Here is a 25,274-nt window from a genome sequence, read left to right on the forward strand (position 1 = left end):
GTATGTACGTTTTTTGTTTTGTTTTTTTTTTTTTTTTAATTTGGATTTATATCTTTTTTGTTTTTCTTTCCAGCGCTCCTGTTAACGTCAAACACGTCCAAACGTCTACACGTCTACAATCGTATGCTTGCATATCGCGCGTTGTGCAAACGGGTCGGCCGGCAGGAGTCTCTCTCTTCACTTCAGGCTAACGCAAAGCGTACGTATAATTCGAGCTACTTTATTTTTATCCCACTCTTATTTTCCCCCAACGGTTGATGTTATAGAAAAACTGAAAGTTACCGTACGACCGTCATTAGTTTATATCCGTCAGATTAATAATAATCGCATAGAATCCGATGAAAACTATTACTGTGTATGAAAACAGTGATGGGGATGTTGTCTAACCGTCGTACTTTGACGCTCGGACATATACATCGCAAAAAGATTGAATTCGCACACGTATCGTCGCAAAAACGAATCGAAAGAAACAACGGGATGTTTAACTTGGACGCGGGTGCTATATACAAATATTGCCACCGGTATTTACGATTTTTAAACGGTTTTACGGCGGTGCGACCACGCCGGTTCGGGATGTGTCCGGGATTTCGGTACCATTTAAGCTCCCGTACGGGCTGAAATCTAACGTTTAGCTCGTCACTACTGCAGCCCGGAATGTCGTTTACGAAACCGAACCGTGTACGTCGATAAAGATCGCAAGTTAAAGGAGAAAACGCGCGCCGAACGAACGGTGTAAGCACGATTCAGTGATGGCCGGGGTGACGTGCTAGCAGCCAAAGTCGCTGCTCCCTTTAAAGTCCGCCAAACTAACGTATATAGTAATAATTTTCCATTGGCTTTAGGTTTACGGGATATATACCGTTTCATACCAGCGTTATCATCCGATCCGCACAACAGCAACAGCAGCAGCATCATCATCATCATCATGTCAGACAGCACCGCTACAGCTTCAGCTCCCGTCGCCACAGCGACAACTCCGGCCAAGGCAGCTCCAGGGAAAAAGGCGGCATCCAAAGCAGGCGGTTCGAAGAAGCCGAGGTCTAAGCCGGCGCACCCGCCGACAGCCGATATGGTCAACGCGGCGATCGCCGGTCTCAAAGAGCGCGGCGGATCTTCTCTGCAGGCGATAAAGAAGTACATAGCAGCCAACTACAAGGTAGACGCCGAAAAGTTGGCCCCGTTCATCAAGAAATATCTGAAAACGGCGGTCGCGGCAGGCGCCCTCACGCAGCCGAAAGGTAAAGGAGCGTCCGGCTCTTTCAAGATATCAGTGAAGGGCGAAGGCAAAGCCGCCCCGGCTAAGAAACCGTCCGCTCCGAAGCCGAAACCGAAGAAAGCCGCAGCAGCCAGCAAACCGAAGAGCGCTTCTGCGAAGAAGGCGGCCGCCCCGAAACCGAAGTCTCCATCGAAGGCGAAAAAGGTGTCCAAGCCGCCGACCAAGAAACCAAAGTCTCCGAAGCCGAAGAAGGCAGCAGTGAAGAAACCAAAGTCGCCCAAGAAAGCAGCCGCTGGAAAGAAGAAGTAAACAGTAAAATTATTATTTTACTGTACGTAAATTATTAACAAATGGCCCTTTTCAGGGCCGCCACCAACGTATGAGGTTTTTTCGTTATACGTGTAAAAATAATATTTTGCCTCATCATGTTTCGGTGCTGTGCCGAGCCAAAGAAAAGTGGGGCGGACAAAGATCCCCTCTCTGTCCGTCATTAAATTATCACACGGACGGAACGTGTGGACCGTCCGTAGTATAGTATATCTCTCTCCCCCCCCGGATAGGCATTATTTATAATTATACAGGAGAGATTTTTTTTTTGGAACTTTTATATTTTTATTTATTAGTAAATTACACCCCCCCGCACAAACGGGTCGATCTTGTATTATTTTGTTTTGTGTTATTATACACATACACAAATATTTTCATCTCTCCCATAAAATCCGTATGCCGGGCCGGCGGCATATATATTATGTATGCCGCCATATATTATATGTGTGTAGGCGGCGGCTCTCGGCCCCCTTTTTTTTTTCATACACGGGAGCTTCGAATCCCGGTAATTTTCACACACATCAATCTCTCTCCCTCTCTCTCTCTCTAACCTTCCCTCCCTCCCTCCCGCCCCGCTAACTCCTCCTTCTTTCTCATCGTCCGTCATATATATATGGTGGCAATTGCCTCTGAACTCGGTGGGTGGTTAAATAAAACAACAAACAGCAAGAAATATATGTATATTATATATATATGAAATTATGACAAACAAAATAAAGAACTTATTATAATATAGGGGGTGTTGTTGGTTGTGTTTTTTTTCCCCCAAATTCCCACCGAAAGTAACCCTGTCTGTACCTCTAAGTCCAGCCCAGCCAGGCCCTCCTTCTTTGATTGAAGAAAACAACCCCCAACCCGGTGAAGATAGAAAATTATCATTATTTTACTATACTCTCTCTATCTACTACTATATATATATATATATGTGTTGGGTTGTGAATATTGGAATAATTTTTTCTTTGCAGTTTTATATATATGGAAAACAGAATAACATTGGTGGTTTTTTTTTTTTTCTTTTCTCTTCGGCCGAAAAAAAAAAAAAAGAACCAACCACAACATTTAAAAAACCTCGCATTAAAAATTGTGGCCCTGAAAAGGGCCGTTGTAAAGATTTTGAATATGATGGTAGTAGTGCGCGCGGACCGTACGTATACGCCACCTCAAATTAAGCTCTCTCTCCGCGAATACGACGAGCCAGCTGGATGTCTTTCGGCATAATTGTCACACGTTTGGCGTGGATGGCGCACAGATTTGTGTCTTCAAACAGCCCGACCAGATAAGCCTCGCTGGCTTCCTGCAGAGCCATGACGGCGGAACTCTGGAACCGGAGATCGGTCTTGAAGTCCTGCGCTATCTCACGTACCAGCCGCTGGAACGGCAGCTTGCGTATGAGTAGCTCCGTGCTCTTCTGGTATCTACGGATCTCACGGAGGGCGACAGTTCCAGGCCTGTAGCGATGAGGTTTCTTCACGCCGCCGGTGGCCGGGGCGCTCTTGCGTGCCGCCTTGGTCGCCAGCTGCTTCCTGGGAGCTTTGCCACCGGTGGATTTGCGGGCGGTCTGCTTGGTACGGGCCATTTTTCCTGACGGCAATAACTAGTCGGTGCTGCTGCTGGTTTACAAATTCACGCTGTTAAGACCTCCTGTTCGGATGCACAGAAAGCAATGCCCTAGAAAGTAAACGGGACCGGTATTTATTGCCGGCTCGGTCTCACGTGATTGGTCAAAATGGGCCGCTCCTATTGGCCGCCTCGACTGCCCAATCACGCGGCCTTAAGAGAGCATAAAAGTGAGGGATACCGGGACGGCGGCTTCAGATCGACTGACCTGCTCGCTGAGAAACAAGTTTTTTGCTCGTCATTTGAAGTTAAGCTGCTGCTATGACCGGTCGCGGGAAAGGAGGTAAAGGTTTGGGCAAAGGCGGAGCCAAGCGTCACCGCAAGGTCCTGCGAGACAACATCCAGGGCATCACCAAGCCGGCCATCAGGCGTCTGGCCCGCCGCGGCGGTGTGAAACGTATCTCAGGTCTCATATACGAAGAGACCAGAGGAGTACTTAAAGTGTTCCTCGAGAACGTAATCAGAGACGCAGTCACTTACACCGAACACGCAAAGAGGAAAACTGTAACCGCCATGGACGTGGTGTACGCGCTGAAGAGGCAAGGCAGAACTCTGTACGGCTTCGGCGGTTAAGCGGTCACCGTTCCCGCTGGTCTACGAATATTAAAACGGCCCTTTTAAGGGCCACCCACCAACCAAGAGGTTAATAAAATAGTAGTCTTATCTTTATGTGTAAATCATCATCAACTAAGAAGAAGAATTAATTTGATGATACAATTTACTTTTACCTTACCTGTGAGATAAAATATTTGTTTGACTGGCAGCAAAAGAGAGAGAGAGAGAAAAAAAGAAGTATATGTATGATGATTGATGATGTGTGTGTGTGTACTTTTTTTTTTACTTTTAAGATTTAAAATGAATTAATCCGCGTGTAGGTTTTTTATATCCATGTGGATCGTCGTCAGAACACTACTTACTACTAAGGAAGAGAGAGAAATTTACAATAACTACTACATTTTGTACTTGTGTTTGTTGTTGAGCTTACGAAAATTGAAGAAGGAAGGTACACAAGCAATACAACTTCTTAGTTAGTTAGTAGTAGTAGTAGTAGTATACTGTACGATGTGTTGTTGTTAACTTCCCATTCAATATAATATGATTGATTGATTTTCTTCTTTTTTTTTTTTTTTGTATTCATTCCCTTGGACGGACCGGCCGGTGTGAACGGTGATTAAAAATAAATAGCATGCCGCATTCGTGCATATATATATATATATGTTTGGGACCTCAACAGGTTCGTAGCGGTTAAAAAGTACGTTCTCACCAGGACCTACCTTACAACCTCTATTATTATACTAACTATGTATGTAGGGGGGAAATTAATTTAAATGTGTATGTATTATTTATATGTATGTATCCACATCCACCCAACTGTGTGTTGTTTTACTTTAAAAGAATTTAATCATCATTTATGCACGCCAGTTCAACAAGCCTTTTTTTTTTAAACCTTTTCAAACATGGTGGCCCTTAAAAGGGCCGTTTTAATTTGTCTGACGATTGTTTGTGAAGTATCGGACCGGTGATTAGAGCGCTTCTTAAGCTTTCTTCTCGGTCTTCTTCGGCAGAAGCACGGCTTGAATGTTCGGCAAGACACCACCTTGTGCGATGGTGACCCCGGACAAAAGCTTGTTTAACTCCTCGTCATTGCGGATGGCCAACTGCAAGTGCCTCGGGATGATACGAGTTTTCTTGTTGTCCCTGGCCGCGTTTCCTGCCAACTCCAATACTTCCGCAGCCAAATATTCCATGACGGCAGCCAGGTAGACCGGAGCGCCCGCTCCGACACGTTCTGCGTAGTTGCCCTTCCTGAGAAGACGGTGGATTCTGCCCACCGGGAATTGAAGACCGGCGCGGGAAGACCGCGACTTTGCCTTTCCCTTCACTTTACCACCCTTTCCGCGACCTGACATCGTTTGGCTGCTGCTGCTGTGAACTTGGAATGAACAAACACGAAGGAATGACCCGACGGCCGTCGGTCTGACTCTATTTACGGTTTCAAGCACCGACCACTATTGGGCTCACCGTTGCCGTCGTCGCGGCGAAACCTTTCGATTGGTCAGTTCAGCCAGCTGTTTCGGTTCCTCGACCGCCATTGGTCGGGGCACCTTAAAAGTTAACGGTATCCGCAATTTTGGCGTTTCCTATACGGTCCGCCAAGTTTATATATAAACTTTAATGAAGGCCACACGATTGGTCGGCAAGTTGCCATACGTTGTTTGCAGCCTCGTCATTCGTGGGAAAAGGGAATTTCTTTTCGACGGGCCGGTCTTATTGGGAGCAAAAATACCGATTTCTATCATAAATAGGTCCTTCCGTACCTGCGTTCCACCAAATTCAAAGCATCATGCCACCTAAGACCAGCGGTAAAGCGGCCAAGAAGGCCGGCAAGGCGCAAAAGAACATCGCCAAGGGAGACAAGAAAAAGAAACGCAAGAGGAAGGAAAGCTACGCGGTGTACATCTACAAAGTGTTGAAGCAGGTCCATCCTGACACCGGCATCTCCTCTAAGGCGATGAGCATCATGAACAGCTTCGTTAACGATATATTCGAGCGCATCGCGGCCGAGGCTTCCAGGCTCGCCCACTACAACAAGCGGTCCACAATCACCAGCAGGGAGATCCAGACCGCCGTACGGCTTCTGTTGCCCGGTGAATTGGCCAAACACGCTGTCAGCGAAGGCACCAAGGCCGTAACCAAATACACGAGCTCTAAGTAAGCGGATGGAGCTGGTTACAATAGGCCATGTACTAAATATAAACGGCCCTTTTAAGGGCCACCACATTATAATTGAGGTTAAAAACATTTTGGTTCTTTGCTTATTGTACAGGCATATAAATTGCTTTTTTATGTACATAAATAATAAAATGTATGTACTCCGTAACACGAGATATGTAAATAGAAAAAGAAAAAACATTTTCCTTACCTTACTATTGCAGTTTTCCTTTAAGGTAAAAAAAAAAAAATGAACAAATGTGTAAGTGTAATTAAAACGCTTCGTTACCATGGTTTCAGGGGGGGGAGGGAAATTCACACATCTTGCCCAAAGCAAAGAACGCAACAAATAATGTTTTTAACCTCAATTATAATTTGCGAAAAAAATTTATTTTCTGGCGCCGGCCTACGTTGCAGTTGTTGACTCAAAATGAAGAAATTGCATGTATACTGAGCTATCTGGAAAAAAATGTTGATATCGGCAGGCATTATACCGCACCAACAACTCAAACACCCCCCACCGCCCGCTATCCGCGAAAAAAAAAACCGCCGCAAACCAGAAAATCATTTCACTTGACATATTATTATTACTTACCCATCACACACACACACACAGGGAATGACCTTGAGGTAGGGGCGGTTGTCGAGTGAGTGGTAGCGCGTGCGCGCCATTGCACAAAATACACACTAACAAACGGGATGATAGATTCCGGTTACTTTTCAAAATCCAACTAACTACTACTGCTCCTCCTCCTCCTCCTCCTCCTCTTCTTCTTCTTTCTTCACCGCCTACTACTACTACTACTACTGCTACTACTACTACTACTACTACTACTACTACTACTACTACTACTGCTACTCATCTTCATCATAATACTGTTTCATTTTTTTTTTTTTTTGTGTTTTGCAAGCCGTTACTTACATAACGGCAAAGCATAGCTGATTTTCTAATAATTAGACTGCTTTCCTGAATTTAGATTAATCGATTTCCTGAACTTGTACATTAAAAGAGAGATTGATTACTGATGTGTAAAACAAAAACAAAAAAAATCGTAAAAAATAACTTTAATTACATACAAATTGATCTATTTATCAAATAAATTCAATTTAAGTGCTCGTATAATAGAAGTGACCATAAATGTTCCGCTAAGTTTTCATTTTATTTACTTTCCATGAAACCTGGCATAGACTCGCGTGGATGGGGCAATTCGCTGGTTGGTAAAGGGGTTTGGGGTCAATATCTGCATGTGGTGGGGCACATAATTTCCTTTGGGTAAATTAAACAAAAAAAAAAAAATTCAACCGACCAGAATTTATATTATAAAATGGAGTTTTTTATTTTGTAAGATTTTTTAATATACTATCTTTCTCCAATATTCAAGAATAACCAACCAATGCTAGGAGAAAGTGAATAAAAACAACTTTGTTGTCATCACGTCGTTTCTTCTTCTTTTTTTTTTTTTTTCAGCGTTAATATTTTTAACACATTTCACAATAAATGGCGTTAATTTGCGTGATATATATATATAATTGAAATATACCATTAACCGCTTTCATTTCACAACCGTCTTGTTTATGTCGCAGAGAACCCGGTTTAATTATGGTGAAAGCGATGAAGGCGCTGTATGCATAATTAGATTTAGGAAAATCTAATAAATATCAACCAACAAAAAAAAAGGTTATAAAAATTTATCCTAATGTGATATAGTATTTCAATAAATAATTTTCATTTTTTCTTTCCAGGATATAAGAAAACGTTTCCACAACACCGCTAAAGATAATTAGATGAGATTTTCAGGGTACAACAACCACGTTACAATACAACCCAACATGAGACATATTATTTAGCCTTAGAGAGAGAGAGAGAGAGAGAGAGAGAGAGAGAGAGAGAGAGAGAGAGTGAGTGAGTGAGTGAGTGAGAAAGAACGACCGAGTGAGTGAATGCCTGCGGTAGGTAGGGGCGGTCTTCTTATTATTTACTTTTTTTCTTATTAAATTACATTTTATGATTTTATACTCCATGCAACGGCGAAATCTCCGAGTATCGGAACAAATGAAATCAGATAGATAGATAGATAGATAGATAGATAGATAGATAGATAGATAGATAGATAGATAGATAGATAGATAGATAGATGTATATATAAAAAGACAAAAAAAATAAATAATAATAATAATAAATAAAATTTCAACGGCTATTTCAATGAAATTCGGATCTTCGGTCGCATTTTTCCAAATGTACTTGGTGGCGGCGTAGTTATACGTATACAACCTGAAGTGAATGTACCTTAAAATTACCGTACGGAAGGGGTCCGGGTACACTTAACTCTTGTTAACGTGAACGAAAACCGCGCGACCGACCGATCTTTAATTAAACGTGTATTAAATGTACGCGGACAGCGAAAAAAAGAAAACACAAACTTAATGCAAAAGTGATTCGCGTCCGGTCGGTTAAGAGAGGCGGCCCGAATTTTTTTTTGGTTTTTTTTTTCTTTTCTTTCCCTCCCCGACGCTTTTTATTCGTAAGACATTAAGCCATTAACCTGTGCCCGTAAGCCTGCGCATGTACGTGTGTATGTGACATATATATATATATATATATATATATATATATATACCGAGTGGGGCAGAAACCACCGGTTATATGTTTTGTATTTATGCAGAATTGTTGTATGTACGTTTTTTGTTTTGTTTTTTTTTTTTTTTTAATTTGGATTTATATCTTTTTTGTTTTTCTTTCCAGCGCTCCTGTTAACGTCAAACACGTCCAAACGTCTACACGTCTACAATCGTATGCTTGCATATCGCGCGTTGTGCAAACGGGTCGGCCGGCAGGAGTCTCTCTCTTCACTTCAGGCTAACGCAAAGCGTACGTATAATTCGAGCTACTTTATTTTTATCCCACTCTTATTTTCCCCCAACGGTTGATGTTATAGAAAAACTGAAAGTTACCGTACGACCGTCATTAGTTTATATCCGTCAGATTATTAATAATCGCATAGAATCCGATGAAAACTATTACTGTGTATGAAAACAGTGATGGGGATGTTGTCTAACCGTCGTACTTTGACGCTCGGACATATACATCGCAAAAAGATTGAATTCGCACACGTATCGTCGCAAAAACGAATCGAAAGAAACAACGGGATGTTTAACTTGGACGCGGGTGCTATATACAAATATTGCCACCGGTATTTACGATTTTTAAACGGTTTTACGGCGGTGCGACCACGCCGGTTCGGGATGTGTCCGGGATTTCGGTACCATTTAAGCTCCCGTACGGGCTGAAATCTAACGTTTAGCTCGTCACTACTGCAGCCCGGAATGTCGTTTACGAAACCGAACCGTGTACGTCGATAAAGATCGCAAGTTAAAGGAGAAAACGCGCGCCGAACGAACGGTGTAAGCACGATTCAGTGATGGCCGGGGTGACGTGCTAGCAGCCAAAGTCGCTGCTCCCTTTAAAGTCCGCCAAACTAACGTATATAGTAATAATTTTCCATTGGCTTTAGGGAGGGGATTCCTTCCTTGGCTTCTGAAGTGAAAGGACGTGAATTATAGTGTCTCTGTGCAGTGCTACTAGGAACCGGCTTCTGCAGTACTTTATACCTGGATCGACTGGCTACCTGACCGACCATGTAGAGGAGTGCTGTTAGGACAACCGCTGTGCCGCACCTGCCTGTATAGCAGGCTATTGTTCTCCATTCAGCTAAGTCTATAATAGATTTTATTTCTAAAGAACTATTGTATTATGTAAATTGAACTTTGCTAAGTCGTTAATAATACATTTAATAGCCTATACAAATTTTGTATAGGTCTATTGTTAAGCCATATAGAATAATTTAATTTTAAATTATTCTATATAAAAGGAAAGACTAACTTTCCATTGTTATTATTATTTCTTGTATATTTTGTTATTTCAGGAAGTGTAGTTCTAAGAAGTGCTAGTTTTAATTTTTAATTTTAAATTTCTAAATTTTTGGTTGTATTTTCTCCTTCATGGAAGGAAAAATAAGGCCTCCTCCACCCCGTTCTCCCACCCCGGAACTATCCGACGGTGGAGAGGAAAGCGGGTCTGGCGCTAGGAAGCGCCAGAAACGCCGGAACTCCGCGCCTCCTATGGAGGCGGAGCCCGTAGCGGGCTGCAGCAAGGCTGCAGCAGCCGCCAACCCGCAGGCTGATGATGGGGCCCCATCACAGCCTGCTACCGTAAGGCGGGAGAAAATCCCGCCAATTATGCTGGACTGCCCTAAGGAGTGGCCAGCATTAGCGCGCGACATTAAGTCGCGTATCGGGGGACGCCTGGTGGCAAAAAGCACCGGGCTTTCCATCAGGCTGCAGCTGGGCAGCGAGGCAGATTACCGGGCGGTGCAGAGTTTCCTGCACTCCAAGGGAATCGCCTTCCACTCCTTCCAGCTCCCAAAGGATCGGGAGCTGAAGGTGGTTATACGGGGGATCCCCTATGGGGCTGCCCCGGAGGAAATAAGGGAGGAACTGACCTCCCTTGGCTATGAGGTAGTTTCAGCTAAGAAGCTCCTCACGAGGGACGGTCGGGAAACCCCGACCTGCCTTGTGGCCCTTAAAAGGACCCCTTCGGCCCGTACCATCTACGACCTTGGCAGTCTTTTTTACTGCAAGGTCGCAGTGACTGCGTTTGTGTCACGAGGGGGGCCACCCCAGTGCCACAGATGCCAGAAATTTGGACACTCGTCCAATTACTGCCAGAGGGCCCAGCAATGTGTCAAGTGGGGTGGGGACCACGACACTGCCACATGCGTTAAGCCGCGTGAGGAACCAGCCTCATGCGTTAATTGCAAGGGGCCTCACCCGGCCAATTACCGGGGCTGCCCTTATTATAAGGAGCAGGTCAACAGGGTCAAGGGTATTAAAAAGCCCGCGACTTTAGACGGCCGCAGCTGGGCCCGTGTTGCCGGTGGGGGAATATCAGCCCCCAAACCGGAGGTGCCGGCACCTGTGGCCAAGGCGGTGGTGAAAAAAGGGGAGGTACCCTCCCCAACACCCGCCAAGCCAAAACCGGCGGCGACCACCAAGAAGGTGGTAAAACAAAAGGCGGCGACAAAGCCGGCCCCGGCGAAGAAGGCCAAGCCTTCCTCGACGGGAAAGGCAAAGCCTGCTCCGGCTGGGAAGGCCAAGCAGGCTGTTAAAAACACCGCGGCCCCTGTGGCCCCGCGCCCCACCAAAAGGGCGGCCGCGCCAAAAGGCACCCCCAGCGGCAATCCGAAACCGGCTACCCCGTTGGAGACCACTGGCAGGGACTTCCTGTCGCAGATGACAGTGAAGGATATCCTGCCAGATATCATGACGGTTTTGCCACGCCTGCTCCAGGCAAAATCTCTCAAGGACTGTATTCAGTCCTTAATAGAGTGCCTCATGACTGTACTGTCCAGGTATGGTTAGGCCCACCCTCAGACTCTTGCAGTGGAACGCCAACTCAGTAGTAGGCCGGAAGGAGGAACTATGCCGTCTGGCCGAGGATCTACTGATAGACGTGATACTGTTGTCTGAGACGTGCTTGAACCCAAACAAGCAACTGACCCTTCGGAACTATTTTACATATAGGACGGATAGGCCAGTTCGACCCGGATCTCACTCCTCTGGAGGAACTGCGGTTTTAGTCCACAGACGCCACATGCATACGCGCGTTGTTCTTCATACAAACGTGATGGAGCAAACGTGTGTGCATGTGGAGCATCTGGGCACGGTGTATCGGCTGGTTTCGGCTTATAGCAAGCCGAACGACGCGGTAACCGGCGCAGATCTGGATGCCGTGCTGGAAAATTGGGATGGGCCCATGATACTCATGGGCGACCTCAATGCCAAACACGTGTCATGGAAGGGCGAGAGCCCGCCGCTTGGTCGTCGTAGGCCCTGAGGTGCCCACGTTCGTGCATCGCTCAGGCAGATCTAGGCCTGACGTGCTGGATATCGCAGTCATGAAGGGGCGTACCCTCCCATTCATGATTGAAACGATAGAAGACCTCAGCTCGGACCATTCCCCTGTCCTGTTGGAACTAGGTCAGGCAGGGGGTGGCCGAGATCCCCCGCCTATACCCCGAAGGTCAGTTAACTGGAAAAGGTTCTACGAAACCCTCCAGCGGGAGTACAGGCCGGTAAATCCTGAGCTCCTGAACACCCCGGAGGAAATCGACGACACTGTCGGGCGCGTCACGTCGTCAATGACCGAGGCCCTGGCAGGCAGCTCATCGGCCAAGACTCGAGCAGTTGTTCGAAACGACCTCCCTCCTCATATCTCCGAAGCCATAACGGAGAAACGACGATTGAGGAGGAGATATCGAATCACCCTGTCCCCCGCTGATAAGCGGGCCTTTTATAATCAAACGGACAGGGTAAAACAACTGCTAAAAAGCCATCGAGAGGATTCGTGGAACGAATACCTCGCCTCGGTCTCTGACGACATCTCCTCGGTGTTCAGGTTGAACAGGAGACTGCGAGAAGGGAAAAAGCCTCGCCATCCGGTTGTGGGGCAGCGAGGTTTTCTTGCATACTCGGAGGCGGAGAGGGCCGAGGTATTCGCCGATACCTTGGAGGAGCAGTTCACTCCAAACCCCCCTCCCTCCCCGAACGACGAGCACACAACCGAGGTGGAATCCTTTCTTGTAGATTATTTCTCACAGGTGGAGGACGCCCCTCTAGAGATTGACCAAGTCACTGAAGCGGAAGTTTCCGCAGCCATTAAGGCCACAAGCCCCGACAAGGCCCCGGGTGTCGACGGGATCAGCGCCCGTGCATTCCGGAACATACCGGCCTCCGTGATTACAGCAATTTCGGTGATATTCACGTCCATTTTGTACGTTGGATATTTCCCGAATTGTTGGAAAACGGCCAAAGTCGTATGTTTACCCAAACCGGGGAAAAGTTTACTTTTCCCACGGAATTATAGGCCAATCTCCCTGTTACCGGTATTGTCTAAGTTGTTCGAGAGGATTTTTCTCGAAAAACTGAGGCGATACATGGAGGGAGAAGTGCGGCCCGAGCAATTTGGGTTCAGGGAGGGTCACTCAACTACCCTCCAACTGGTAAAAATAATAGATGACCTTGTCGGAGGCCTGAACAGGAAACGGGTGACTGCAGCCGTTTTTCTGGATGTGGCCAAGGCCTTTGACAAAGTTTGGCATAGCGGGCTGCTTTATAAGCTAGCGCGATCGGCGATCCCGTACCGCTATGTCAGACTGATGCGGTCATATCTACTAGACCGACATTTTGTCGTGCGCGTAGGGGAAACGATTTCCTCTACCAGAGAAATAGCCGCTGGGGTTCCCCAAGGAGCAGTACTTTCCCCGTTCATGTACACTTTGTACGTGAACGATATGCCGCTGTCGGAAGGGGTCAAAACGGCCCTTTACGCAGACGACACGGCATATTTCTACGAATCCGCAAATGTGGATTACGCGGTCCGGAGGCTCCAAAGGCAGCTGGACTTAGTGGAACCGTGGCTCGACATGTGGAGAATCAGGGTCAACGGTGAAAAATCGGTGGCCGTGATGTTCACATGCAAGACACGAAAACCGACCAGAGAGCTGGAAATCTCAGGGGAGAAAATCCCTTTTGAGAAAACAGTTAAGTACCTGGGGGTGGTGTTGGACAGGCGGCTTACCTTCGACGAGCATGTCAATTATGCGACCCGAAGGGCTAAGGCCGCCAGAGCCTCGCTATACCCAGTGCTGAACAGTGCCAGCCCGTACCCACTGGCAACTAAGCTGCTCATTTTTCGGCTGTACGTACTGCCGATTCTGACATATGCTTACCCGGCATGGGGGGCAGTGTTGAGCTCCTCGCTTCAAAAGAAGATCGAGGCCGTCCAAAACATAGCGTTGCGGACGATCTTTGGAGCTCCGTGGTTCGTCAGGAACGCCACTCTCCGATCTGATGCGAGATTTCAATCCGTGTCCGAGGTGGGGGTGGCGCAGGCGCGCAGACTGTTCGGGAGAGCGGCTGTGTCCGAACACAGTCATCTTCGGGACATCTGCAGAGAGGACCCAACTCCGACAGGTGTAAGGAAGCGGCCTCACGCCGTACTGGACGAACCACCGTGATGGTGCGGTGCGGTAGCCGAAAATCGACAAACCAGGCTTAGGGGCCTCCATATCGCATGAGCCATAAACGGAATAGTGCGTCAGACGCGTTTCCGGGGTCGCGAGTGATTAGTTTTTCGCGAGTTATATAATTTGAAGACTTCAAATACGGTAAGTCGCGAATACAACAAAAACGCGGTCTAAATTTATAAATTTTTTTTTTTTTTTTTTTTTTTTTTTTTTTTTTTTTTTTTTTTTTTTTTTTTTTTTTGCGTGTTTTGTTCTGTTTCTCTTGTTTCAGAAACGGGAGAAACGTGGATGTGGAACGACTCGACGTGCCGTCTCATCCCGCCAGCCGAAAGAAAGTTATAATTAAGATTTTTTTTTTTTTTTTTTTTTTTTTTTTTTTCGTGTGTGTGTTCTGCTTCTTCTGTTGCAGATACCAACAGCCACCTCAAAACAAATGGTTTCTTCACTGCGGCCACGCGGTCCCCCCAACCCCTTCTCAGACACACGTGTGTCTGAAGGTTAATAATTACGTGGAGTGAATATTTACTGTTTACTTCTTCCACAAAAATCGCCGCCCCAAAACCGCGATCGCGAATAGGTATCACCATTTGTAAGTTCCCTATTACCTTCCTTTCCTTTCAAGAAAGAAGAAAGAGGGAACGAGCCCAGCAGCCATCAGCCCAGCAGTCGCAAGCCCAGTAGCCACCTGCCCAGCAGCCACCGGCCCAGCAGCCACCTGCCCAGCAGCCACCTACCCAGCAGCGACCTGCCCAGCAGCCACTGACAGCACAGAAGAGCGAAGAAACCTGCACTTTCCCCCGTTCAGCCCTTCGGGGCTTCGGGAATTACAAGGTTAACGGTATGTAACTTCGGTTACTACCAATTCTTGGAAAGTGCAGGCCAAAGAAGAAAGAAGAGGTCTTCGGGAGAAGAAGAGGGAGAAGATGAAGAAGAAGGAAGACCAGCCACTCGTCTCAACATCACGGACTGGAGTCCGGAACAGAGCCCAGCAGAGATTCGTCCTGAAGGGCAGCCATACCAGAAGCGGATGAAGAGCTTCTTAACAACCTCTCCTAACTCAAACTTACAATCAGACCAAATAACCCAGCAATTGCGACTCCTCCGGAAAAGGGGACGCATTGCTCCCTCCTCACAGATAGTGCCCCGTTGTGGCGTATTCCTGCTAGCCTATTAAAGAGTTAGCACCGAAAGGACTTCAGTGGACGGTCTGAAGGGGAATTACGTCGGGAGGACAGGCTTTATAAGCCTAGCCTTCCGCGGTCGGCCCATAAAATGGGTTCGGTAACGCTGGTATAACAACGGAATTGGAATGCAATTAAATCCGTCTTAAATTCACTATAATAATAATATACAAAAATTGAAAAATAAGAACCGAGACTAAAAGTGACCCTTTTAAAAACAAGCCCGATTAGAAAGATCCAGCAGCAAGGGACTCTGTCCAGGCTCTGCGATAAAGTAGGGAGTAATAGACTCCTGCCACCTTTGCATTCCATTCCATTCCTTGGCTTTAGGTTTACGGGATATATACCGTTTCATACCAGCGTTATCATCCGATCCGCACAACAGCAACAGCAGCAGCATCATCATCATCATCATGTCAGACAGCACCGCTACAGCTTCAGCTCCCGTCGCCACAGCGACAACTCCGGCCAAGGCAGCTCCAGGGAAAAAGGCGGCATCCAAAGCAGGCGGTTCGAAGAAGCCGAGGTCTAAGCCGGCGCACCCGCCGACAGCCGATATGGTCAACGCGGCGATCGCCGGTCTCAAAGAGCGCGGCGGATCTTCTCTGCAGGCGATAAAGAAGTACATAGCAGCCAACTACAAGGTAGACGCCGAAAAGTTGGCCCCGTTCATCAAGAAATATCTGAAAACGGCGGTCGCGGCAGGCGCCCTCACGCAGCCGAAAGGTAAAGGAGCGTCCGGCTCTTTCAAGATATCAGTGAAGGGCGAAGGCAAAGCCGCCCCGGCTAAGAAACCGTCCGCTCCGAAGCCGAAACCGAAGAAAGCCGCAGCAGCCAGCAAACCGAAGAGCGCTTCTGCGAAGAAGGCGGCCGCCCCGAAACCGAAGTCTCCATCGAAGGCGAAAAAGGTGTCCAAGCCGCCGACCAAGAAACCAAAGTCTCCGAAGCCGAAGAAGGCAGCAGTGAAGAAACCAAAGTCGCCCAAGAAAGCAGCCGCTGGAAAGAAGAAGTAAACAGTAAAATTATTATTTTACTGTACGTAAATTATTAACAAATGGCCCTTTTCAGGGCCGCCACCAACGTATGAGGTTTTTTCGTTATACGTGTAAAAATAATATTTTGCCTCATCATGTTTCGGTGCTGTGCCGAGCCAAAGAAAAGTGGGGCGGACAAAGATCCCCTCTCTGTCCGTCATTAAATTATCACACGGACGGAACGTGTGGACCGTCCGTAGTATAGTATATCTCTCTCCCCCCCCGGATAGGCATTATTTATAATTATACAGGAGAGATTTTTTTTTTGGAACTTTTATATTTTTATTTATTAGTAAATTACACCCCCCCGCACAAACGGGTCGATCTTGTATTATTTTGTTTTGTGTTATTATACACATACACAAATATTTTCATCTCTCCCATAAAATCCGTATGCCGGGCCGGCGGCATATATATTATGTATGCCGCCATATATTATATGTGTGTAGGCGGCGGCTCTCGGCCCCCTTTTTTTTTTTCATACACGGGAGCTTCGAATCCCGGTAATTTTCACACACATCAATCTCTCTCTCTCTCTCTCTCTCTAACCTTCCCTCCCTCCCTCCCGCCACGCTAACTCCTCCTTCTTTCTCATCGTCCGTCATATATATATGGTGGCAATTGCCTCTGAACTCGGTGGGTGGTTAAATAAAACAACAAACAGCAAGAAATATATGTATATTATATATATATGAAATTATGACAAACAAAATAAAGAACTTATTATAATATAGGGGGTGTTGTTGGTTGTGTTTTTTTTCCCCCAAATTCCCACCGAAAGTAACCCTGTCTGTACCTCTAAGTCCAGCCCAGCCAGGCCCTCCTTCTTTGATTGAAGAAAACAACCCCCAACCCGGTGAAGATAGAAAATTATCATTATTTTACTATACTCTCTCTATCTACTACTATATATATATATATATATGTGTTGGGTTGTGAATATTGGAATAATTTTTTCTTTGCAGTTTTATATATATGGAAAACAGAATAACATTGGTGGTTTTTTTTTTTTTTCTTTTCTCTTCGGCCGAAAAAAAAAAAAAAAGAACCAACCACAACATTTAAAAAACCTCGCATTAAAAATTGTGGCCCTGAAAAGGGCCGTTGTAAAGATTTTGAATATGATGGTAGTAGTGCGCGCGGACCGTACGTATACGCCACCTCAAATTAAGCTCTCTCTCCGCGAATACGACGAGCCAGCTGGATGTCTTTCGGCATAATTGTCACACGTTTGGCGTGGATGGCGCACAGATTTGTGTCTTCAAACAGCCCGACCAGATAAGCCTCGCTGGCTTCCTGCAGAGCCATGACGGCGGAACTCTGGAACCGGAGATCGGTCTTGAAGTCCTGCGCTATCTCACGTACCAGCCGCTGGAACGGCAGCTTGCGTATGAGTAGCTCCGTGCTCTTCTGGTATCTACGGATCTCACGGAGGGCGACAGTTCCAGGCCTGTAGCGATGAGGTTTCTTCACGCCGCCGGTGGCCGGGGCGCTCTTGCGTGCCGCCTTGGTCGCCAGCTGCTTCCTGGGAGCTTTGCCACCGGTGGATTTGCGGGCGGTCTGCTTGGTACGGGCCATTTTTCCTGACGGCAATAACTAGTCGGTGCTGCTGCTGGTTTACAAATTCACGCTGTTAAGACCTCCTGTTCGGATGCACAGAAAGCAATGCCCTAGAAAGTAAACGGGACCGGTATTTATTGCCGGCTCGGTCTCACGTGATTGGTCAAAATGGGCCGCTCCTATTGGCCGCCTCGACTGCCCAATCACGCGGCCTTAAGAGAGCATAAAAGTGAGGGATACCGGGACGGCGGCTTCAGATCGACTGACCTGCTCGCTGAGAAACAAGTTTTTTGCTCGTCATTTGAAGTTAAGCTGCTGCTATGACCGGTCGCGGGAAAGGAGGTAAAGGTTTGGGCAAAGGCGGAGCCAAGCGTCACCGCAAGGTCCTGCGAGACAACATCCAGGGCATCACCAAGCCGGCCATCAGGCGTCTGGCCCGCCGCGGCGGTGTGAAACGTATCTCAGGTCTCATATACGAAGAGACCAGAGGAGTACTTAAAGTGTTCCTCGAGAACGTAATCAGAGACGCAGTCACTTACACCGAACACGCAAAGAGGAAAACTGTAACCGCCATGGACGTGGTGTACGCGCTGAAGAGGCAAGGCAGAACTCTGTACGGCTTCGGCGGTTAAGCGGTCACCGTTCCCGCTGGTCTACGAATATTAAAACGGCCCTTTTAAGGGCCACCCACCAACCAAGAGGTTAATAAAATAGTAGTCTTATCTTTATGTGTAAATCATCATCAACTAAGAAGAAGAATTAATTTGATGATACAATTTACTTTTACCTTACCTGTGAGATAAAATATTTGTTTGACTGGCAGCAAAAGAGAGAGAGAGAGAAAAAAAGAAGTATATATATGTATGATGATTGATGATGTGTGTGTGTGTACTTTTTTTTTTACTTTTAAGATTTAAAATGAATTAATCCGCGTGTAGGTTTTTTATATCCATGTGGATCGTCGTCAGAACACTACTTACTACTAAGGAAGAGAGAGAAATTTACAATAACTACTACATTTTGTACTTGTGTTTGTTGTTGAGCTTACGAAAATTGAAGAAGGAAGGTACACAAGCAATACAACTTCTTAGTTAGTTAGTAGTAGTAGTAGTAGTAGTATACTGTACGATGTGTTGTTGTTAACTTCCCATTCAATATAATATGATTGATTGATTTTCTTCTTTTTTTTTTTTTTTGTATTCATTCCCTTGGACGGACCGGCCGGTGTGAACGGTGATTAAAAATAAATAGCATGCCGCATTCGTGCATATATATATATATATATATGTTTGGGACCTCAACAGGTTCGTAGCGGTTAAAAAGTACGTTCTCACCAGGACCTACCTTACAACCTCTATTATTATACTAACTATGTATGTAGGGGGGAAATTAATTTAAATGTGTATGTATTATTTATATGTATGTATCCACATCCACCCAACTGTGTGTTGTTTTACTTTAAAAGAATTTAATCATCATTTATGCACGCCAGTTCAACAAGCCTTTTTTTTTTAAACCTTTTCAAACATGGTGGCCCTTAAAAGGGCCGTTTTAATTTGTCTGACGATTGTTTGTGAAGTATCGGACCGGTGATTAGAGCGCTTCTTAAGCTTTCTTCTCGGTCTTCTTCGGCAGAAGCACGGCTTGAATGTTCGGCAAGACACCACCTTGTGCGATGGTGACCCCGGACAAAAGCTTGTTTAACTCCTCGTCATTGCGGATGGCCAACTGCAAGTGCCTCGGGATGATACGAGTTTTCTTGTTGTCCCTGGCCGCGTTTCCTGCCAACTCCAATACTTCCGCAGCCAAATATTCCATGACGGCAGCCAGGTAGACCGGAGCGCCCGCTCCGACACGTTCTGCGTAGTTGCCCTTCCTGAGAAGACGGTGGATTCTGCCCACCGGGAATTGAAGACCGGCGCGGGAAGACCGCGACTTTGCCTTTCCCTTCACTTTACCACCCTTTCCGCGACCTGACATCGTTTGGCTGCTGCTGCTGTGAACTTGGAATGAACAAACACGAAGGAATGACCCGACGGCCGTCGGTCTGACTCTATTTACGGTTTCAAGCACCGACCACTATTGGGCTCACCGTTGCCGTCGTCGCGGCGAAACCTTTCGATTGGTCAGTTCAGCCAGCTGTTTCGGTTCCTCGACCGCCATTGGTCGGGGCACCTTAAAAGTTAACGGTATCCGCAATTTTGGCGTTTCCTATACGGTCCGCCAAGTTTATATATAAACTTTAATGAAGGCCACACGATTGGTCGGAGGTGGGGATTCTATCCTTGGCTTTGCTTGTGGAAGGATCTCTTTGTGCTCTGTGAATTGTGAGTCGTTACCAGTCTAGCCAGGTGTTCAACAGGACTTCTACCTGCGTCGACAGACAATGTGAGAAGGGTCTGCGAGGACACCAGCCGGGCCGCCAGCTACCTGCTTTCAGTTAAGAATAGCATAATCTTTTATTTCTCTTTTATTTGTTTATTCAAAATGTAAAGTGAACTTTCTAAGAAGTCATTAGTATTACATTAGGTTAATAGCCTATTATATTGAACTATTGTGATAGCTATAAAATAATTTTATTTTAAATTGTTAGATTTAATCTGTACCTATTTAGGTCTACAGGTTATATCTTCTTTTGTATTTCTTGTCAGTGTTTTCCAGGAAGTGTAGTGCTAGCATAAGACTTAATTTTAAATTTTAATTTCTTTATTTTCTTTGGTGTTTTATTTTCTCCTTCATGGAAGGAAAAATAAGGCCTCCCCCACCCCGTTCTCCCACCCCGGAACTGTCCGACGGTGGAGAGGAAGGCGGGTCCGGCGCTAGGAAGCGCCAGAAACGCCGGAACTCCGCGCCTCCCATGGAGGTGGAGCCCGTAGCGGGCTGCAGCAAGGCTGCAGCAGCCGCCAACCCGCAGGCTGGTGATGGGGCCCCATCACAGCCTGCTGCCGTCAGGCGGGAGAAAATCCCGCCAATTATGCTGGACTGCCCAAAGGAGTGGCCAGCGTTAGCGCGCGATATTAAGTCGCGGATCGGGGGACGCCTGGTGGCGAAAAGCACCGGGCTGTCGATCAGGCTGCAGCTAGGCAGCGAGGCGGATTACCGGGCGGTGCAGAGTTTCCTGCACTCAAAGGGAATCGCCTTTCACTCCTTTCAGCTCCCGAAGGATAGGGAGCTGAAGGTAGTTATACGGGGGATCCCCTATGGGGCTGCCCCGGAGGAAATAAGGGAGGAACTGACCTCCCTTGGCTATGAGGTAGTTTCAGCTAAGAAGCTCCTCACGAGGGACGGTCGGGAAACCCCGACCTGCCTTGTGGCCCTTAAAAGGACCCCTTCGGCCCGTACCATCTACGACCTTGGCAGTCTTTTTTACTGCAAGGTCGCAGTGACTGCGTTTGTGTCACGAGGGGGGCCACCCCAGTGCCACAGATGCCAGAAATTTGGACACTCGTCCAATTACTGCCAGAGGGCCCAGCAATGTGTCAAGTGTGGTGGGGACCACGACACTGCCACATGCGTTAAGCCGCGTGAGGAACCAGCCTCATGCGTTAATTGCAAGGGGCCTCACCCGGCCAATTACCGGGGCTGCCCTTATTATAAGGAGCAGGTCAACAGGGTCAAGGGTATTAAAAAGCCCGCGACTGTTGACGGCCGCAGCTGGGCCCGTGTTGCCGGTGGGGGAATATCAGCCCCCAAACCGGAGGTGCCGGCACCTGTGGCCAAGGCGGTGGTGAAAAAAGGGGAGGTACCCTCCCCAACACCCGCCAAGCCAAAACCGGCGGCGACCACCAAGAAGGTGGTAAAACAAAAGGCGGCGACAAAGCCGGCCCCGGCGAAGAAGGCCAAGCCTTCCTCGACGGGAAAGGCAAAGCCTGCTCCGGCTGGGAAGGCCAAGCAGGCTGTTAAAAACACCGCGGCCCCTGTGGCCCCGCGCCCCACCAAAAGGGCGGCCGCGCCAAAAGGCACCCCCAGCGGAAATCCGAAACCGGCTACCCCGTTGGAGACCACTGGCAGGGACTTCCTGTCACAGATGACAGTGAAGGATATCCTGCCAGATATCATGATGGTTTTGCCACGCCTGCTCCAGGCAAAATCTCTGAAGGACTGTATTCAGTCCTTAATAGAGTGCCTCATGACTGTACTGTCCAGGTATGGTTAGGCCCACCCTCAGACTCTTGCAGTGGAACGCCAACTCAGTAGTAGGCCGGACGGAGGAACTATGCCGTCTGGCCGAGGATCTACTGATAGACGTGATACTGTTGTCTGAGACGTGCTTGAACCCAAACAAGCAACTGACCCTTCGGAACTATTTTACATATAGGACGGATAGGCCAGTTCGACCCGGATCTCGCTCCTCTGGAGGAACTGCGGTTTTAGTCCACAGACGCCACATGCATACGCGCGTTGTTCTTCATACAAACGTGATGGAGCAAACGTGTGTGCATGTGGAGCATCTGGGCACGGTGTATCGGCTGGTTTCGGCTTATAGCAAGCCGAACGACGCGGTAACCGGCGCAGATCTGGATGCCGTGCTGGAAAATTGGGATGGGCCCATGATACTCATGGGCGACCTCAATGCCAAACACGTGTCATGGAACAGCAATCTGACAAATCCAAATGGCAGATTGCTGTACGAAAGGGCGAGAGCCCGCCGCTTGGTCGTCGTAGGCCCTGAGGTGCCAACGTTCGTGCATCAAACAGGCAGATGTAGGCCTGATGTGCTGGATATCGCAGTCATGAAGGGGGGTACCCTCCCATTCATGATTGAAACGATAGAAGACCTCAGCTCGGACCATTCCCCTGTCCTGTTGGAACTAGGTCAGGCAGGGGGTGGCCGAGATCCCCCGCCTATACCCCGAAGGTCAGTTAACTGGAAAAGGTTCTACGAAACCCTCCAGCGGGAGTACAGGCCGGTAAATCCTGAGCTCCTGAACACCCCGGAGGAAATCGACGACACTGTCGGGCGCGTCACGTCGTCAATGACCGAGGCCCTGGCAGGCAGCTCATCGGCCAAGACTCGAGCAGTTGTTCGAAACGACCTCCCTCCTCATATCTCCGAAGCCATAACGGAGAAACGACGATTGAGGAGGAGATATCGAATCACCCTGTCCCCCGCTGATAAGCGGGCCTTTTATAATCAAACGGACAGGGTAAAACAACTGCTAAAAAGCCATCGAGAGGATTCGTGGAACGAATACCTCGCCTCGGTCTCTGACGACATCTCCTCGGTGTTCAGGTTGAACAGGAGACTGCGAGAAGGGAAGAAGCCTCGCCATCCGGTTGTGGGGCAGCGAGGTTTTCTTGCATACTCGGAGGCGGAGAGGGCCGAGGTATTCGCCGATACCTTGGAGGAGCAGTTCACTCCAAACCCCCCTCCCTCCCCGAACGACGAGCACACAACCGAGGTGGAATCCTTTCTTGTAGATTATTTCTCACAGGTGGAGGACGCCCCTCTAGAGATTGACCAAGTCACTGAAGCGGAAGTTTCCGCAGCCATTAAGGCCACAAGCCCCGACAAGGCCCCGGGTGTCGACGGGATCAGCGCCCGTGCATTCCGGAACATACCGGCCTCCGTGATTACAGCAATTTCGGTGATATTCACGTCCATTTTGTACGTTGGATATTTCCCGAATTGTTGGAAAACGGCCAAAGTCGTATGTTTACCCAAACCGGGGAAAAGTTTACTTTTCCCACGGAATTATAGGCCAATCTCCCTGTCACCGGTATTGTCTAAGTTGTTCGAGAGGATTTTTCTCGAAAAACTGAGGCGATACATGGAGGGAGAAGTGCGGCCCGAGCAATTTGGGTTCAGGGAGGGTCACTCAACTACCCTCCAACTGGTAAAAATAATAGATGACCTTGTCGGAGGCCTGAACAGGAAACGGGTGACTGCAGCCGTTTTTCTGGATGTGGCCAAGGCCTTTGACAAAGTTTGGCATAGCGGGCTGCTTTATAAGCTAGCGCGATCGGCGATCCCGTACCGCTATGTCAGACTGATGCGGTCATATCTACTAGACCGACATTTTGTCGTGCGCGTAGGGGAAACGATTTCCTCTACCAGAGAAATAGCCGCTGGGGTTCCCCAAGGAGCAGTACTTTCCCCGTTCATGTACACTTTGTACGTGAACGATATGCCGCTGTCGGAAGGGGTCAAAACGGCCCTTTACGCAGACGACACGGCATATTTCTACGAATCCGCAAATGTGGATTACGCGGTCCGGAGGCTCCAAAGGCAGCTGGACTTAGTGGAACCGTGGCTCGACATGTGGAGAATCAGGGTCAACGGTGAAAAATCGGTGGCCGTGATGTTCACATGCAAGACACGAAAACCGACCAGAGAGCTGGAAATCTCAGGGGAGAAAATCCCTTTTGAGAAAACAGTTAAGTACCTGGGGGTGGTGTTGGACAGGCGGCTTACCTTCGACGAGCATGTCAATTATGCGACCCGAAGGGCTAAGGCCGCCAGAGCCTCGCTATACCCAGTGCTGAACAGTGCCAGCCCGTACCCACTGGCAACTAAGCTGCTCATTTTTCGGCTGTACGTACTGCCGATTCTGACATATGCTTACCCGGCATGGGGGGCAGTGTTGAGCTCCTCGCTTCAAAAGAAGATCGAGGCCGTCCAAAACATAGCGTTGCGGACGATCTTTGGAGCTCCGTGGTTCGTCAGGAACGCCACTCTCCGATCTGATGCGAGATTTCAATCCGTGTCCGAGGTGGGGGTGGCGCAGGCGCGCAGACTGTTCGGGAGAGCGGCTGTGTCCGAACACAGTCATCTTCGGGACATCTGCAGAGAGGACCCAACTCCGACAGGTGTAAGGAAGCGGCCTCACGCCGTACTGGACGAACCACCGTGATGGTGCGGTGCGGTAGCCGAAAATCGACAAACCAGGCTTAGGGGCCTCCATATCGCATGAGCCATAAACGGAATAGTGCGTCAGACGCGTTTCCGGGGTCGCGAGTGAATAGTTTTTCGCGAGTTATATAATTTGAAGACTTCAAATACGGTAAGTTCGCGCATACAACAAAAACGCGGTCTAAATTTAATTTTTTTTTTTTTTTTTTTTTTTTTTTTTTCGCGTGTGTTTTGTTCTGTTTCTCTTGTTTCAGAAACGGGAGAAACGTGGATGTGGAACGACTCGACGTGCCGTCTCATCCCGCCAGCCGAAAGAAAGTTATAATTAAGATTTTTTTTTTTTTTTTTTTTTTTTTTTTTTTTTTTTTTTTTTTTTTTTTTTTTTTTTTTCTCTTTCGTGTGTGTGTTCTGCTTCTTCTGTTGCAGATACCAACAGCCACCACAAAACGAATGGTTTCTTCACTGCGGCCACGCGGTCCCCCCAACCCCTTCTCAGACACACGTGTGTCTGAAGGTTAATAATTACGTGGAGTGAATAATTACTGTTTACTTCTTCCACAAAAATCGCCGCCCCAAAACCGCGATCGCGAATAGGTATCACCATTTGTAAGTTCCCTATTACCTTCCTTTCCTTTCAAGAAAGAAGAAAGAGGGAACGAGCCCAGCAGCCATCAGCCCAGCAGTCGCAAG

At 47.7% G+C, this 25,274-nt stretch overlaps 9 protein-coding genes across 9 annotated transcripts; 5 read left to right on the forward strand and 4 right to left on the reverse strand.

Annotated features, from left to right (window-relative positions):
• The first annotated feature begins 854 nt into the window (after positions 1-854).
• Positions 855-1,588, forward strand: LOC142334369 (histone H1-like). Its single transcript, XM_075382348.1, has one exon. The coding sequence runs from the start codon at positions 926-928 to the stop codon at positions 1,523-1,525; it is 600 nt and encodes a 199-aa protein (XP_075238463.1). The 5' UTR covers positions 855-925; the 3' UTR covers positions 1,526-1,588.
• Positions 1,589-2,616: 1,028 nt separating this feature from the next.
• LOC142318394 (histone H3) lies at positions 2,617-3,192 on the reverse strand. The gene has a single exon (XM_075354977.1). It carries the CDS (start codon positions 3,117-3,119, stop codon positions 2,709-2,711), a length of 411 nt encoding a protein of 136 aa, XP_075211092.1. The 5' UTR covers positions 3,120-3,192; the 3' UTR covers positions 2,617-2,708.
• A 107-nt stretch (positions 3,193-3,299) lies between these two features.
• On the forward strand, positions 3,300-3,947 carry LOC142334407 (histone H4). Its single transcript, XM_075382387.1, has one exon. The coding sequence runs from the start codon at positions 3,422-3,424 to the stop codon at positions 3,731-3,733; it is 312 nt and encodes a 103-aa protein (XP_075238502.1). The 5' UTR covers positions 3,300-3,421; the 3' UTR covers positions 3,734-3,947.
• A 569-nt stretch (positions 3,948-4,516) lies between these two features.
• Positions 4,517-5,109, reverse strand: LOC142334381 (histone H2A). The gene has a single exon (XM_075382360.1). The coding sequence runs from the start codon at positions 5,068-5,070 to the stop codon at positions 4,696-4,698; it is 375 nt and encodes a 124-aa protein (XP_075238475.1). The 5' UTR covers positions 5,071-5,109; the 3' UTR covers positions 4,517-4,695.
• A 304-nt stretch (positions 5,110-5,413) lies between these two features.
• LOC142334391 (histone H2B) lies at positions 5,414-6,362 on the forward strand. The gene has a single exon (XM_075382371.1). The coding sequence runs from the start codon at positions 5,505-5,507 to the stop codon at positions 5,874-5,876; it is 372 nt and encodes a 123-aa protein (XP_075238486.1). The 5' UTR covers positions 5,414-5,504; the 3' UTR covers positions 5,877-6,362.
• Positions 6,363-15,479: 9,117 nt separating this feature from the next.
• LOC142334366 (histone H1-like) lies at positions 15,480-16,213 on the forward strand. The gene has a single exon (XM_075382345.1). The coding sequence runs from the start codon at positions 15,551-15,553 to the stop codon at positions 16,148-16,150; it is 600 nt and encodes a 199-aa protein (XP_075238460.1). The 5' UTR covers positions 15,480-15,550; the 3' UTR covers positions 16,151-16,213.
• A 1,033-nt stretch (positions 16,214-17,246) lies between these two features.
• Positions 17,247-17,822, reverse strand: LOC142334373 (histone H3). Its single transcript, XM_075382353.1, has one exon. It carries the CDS (start codon positions 17,747-17,749, stop codon positions 17,339-17,341), a length of 411 nt encoding a protein of 136 aa, XP_075238468.1. The 5' UTR covers positions 17,750-17,822; the 3' UTR covers positions 17,247-17,338.
• A 107-nt stretch (positions 17,823-17,929) lies between these two features.
• LOC142334412 (histone H4) lies at positions 17,930-18,564 on the forward strand. Its single transcript, XM_075382392.1, has one exon. The coding sequence runs from the start codon at positions 18,052-18,054 to the stop codon at positions 18,361-18,363; it is 312 nt and encodes a 103-aa protein (XP_075238507.1). The 5' UTR covers positions 17,930-18,051; the 3' UTR covers positions 18,364-18,564.
• Positions 18,565-19,157: 593 nt separating this feature from the next.
• LOC142334378 (histone H2A) lies at positions 19,158-19,750 on the reverse strand. The gene has a single exon (XM_075382358.1). The coding sequence runs from the start codon at positions 19,709-19,711 to the stop codon at positions 19,337-19,339; it is 375 nt and encodes a 124-aa protein (XP_075238473.1). The 5' UTR covers positions 19,712-19,750; the 3' UTR covers positions 19,158-19,336.
• Positions 19,751-25,274: the final 5,524 nt, after the last annotated feature.

The sequence above is a fragment of the Lycorma delicatula genome, chromosome 1, assembly GCF_047948215.1.
Source record: "Lycorma delicatula isolate Av1 chromosome 1, ASM4794821v1, whole genome shotgun sequence".
Lineage (NCBI taxonomy): Eukaryota > Metazoa > Arthropoda > Insecta > Hemiptera > Fulgoridae > Lycorma > Lycorma delicatula.

Coding starts and splice junctions, on each gene's coding strand:
- LOC142334369 (XM_075382348.1), top strand. CDS start 926: ATGTCAGACAGCACCGCTACAGCTTCAGCTCCCGTCGCCACAGCGACA.
- LOC142334378 (XM_075382358.1), bottom strand. CDS start 19,711: ATGTCAGGTCGCGGAAAGGGTGGTAAAGTGAAGGGAAAGGCAAAGTCG.
- LOC142334391 (XM_075382371.1), top strand. CDS start 5,505: ATGCCACCTAAGACCAGCGGTAAAGCGGCCAAGAAGGCCGGCAAGGCG.
- LOC142318394 (XM_075354977.1), bottom strand. CDS start 3,119: ATGGCCCGTACCAAGCAGACCGCCCGCAAATCCACCGGTGGCAAAGCT.
- LOC142334407 (XM_075382387.1), top strand. CDS start 3,422: ATGACCGGTCGCGGGAAAGGAGGTAAAGGTTTGGGCAAAGGCGGAGCC.
- LOC142334373 (XM_075382353.1), bottom strand. CDS start 17,749: ATGGCCCGTACCAAGCAGACCGCCCGCAAATCCACCGGTGGCAAAGCT.
- LOC142334381 (XM_075382360.1), bottom strand. CDS start 5,070: ATGTCAGGTCGCGGAAAGGGTGGTAAAGTGAAGGGAAAGGCAAAGTCG.
- LOC142334366 (XM_075382345.1), top strand. CDS start 15,551: ATGTCAGACAGCACCGCTACAGCTTCAGCTCCCGTCGCCACAGCGACA.
- LOC142334412 (XM_075382392.1), top strand. CDS start 18,052: ATGACCGGTCGCGGGAAAGGAGGTAAAGGTTTGGGCAAAGGCGGAGCC.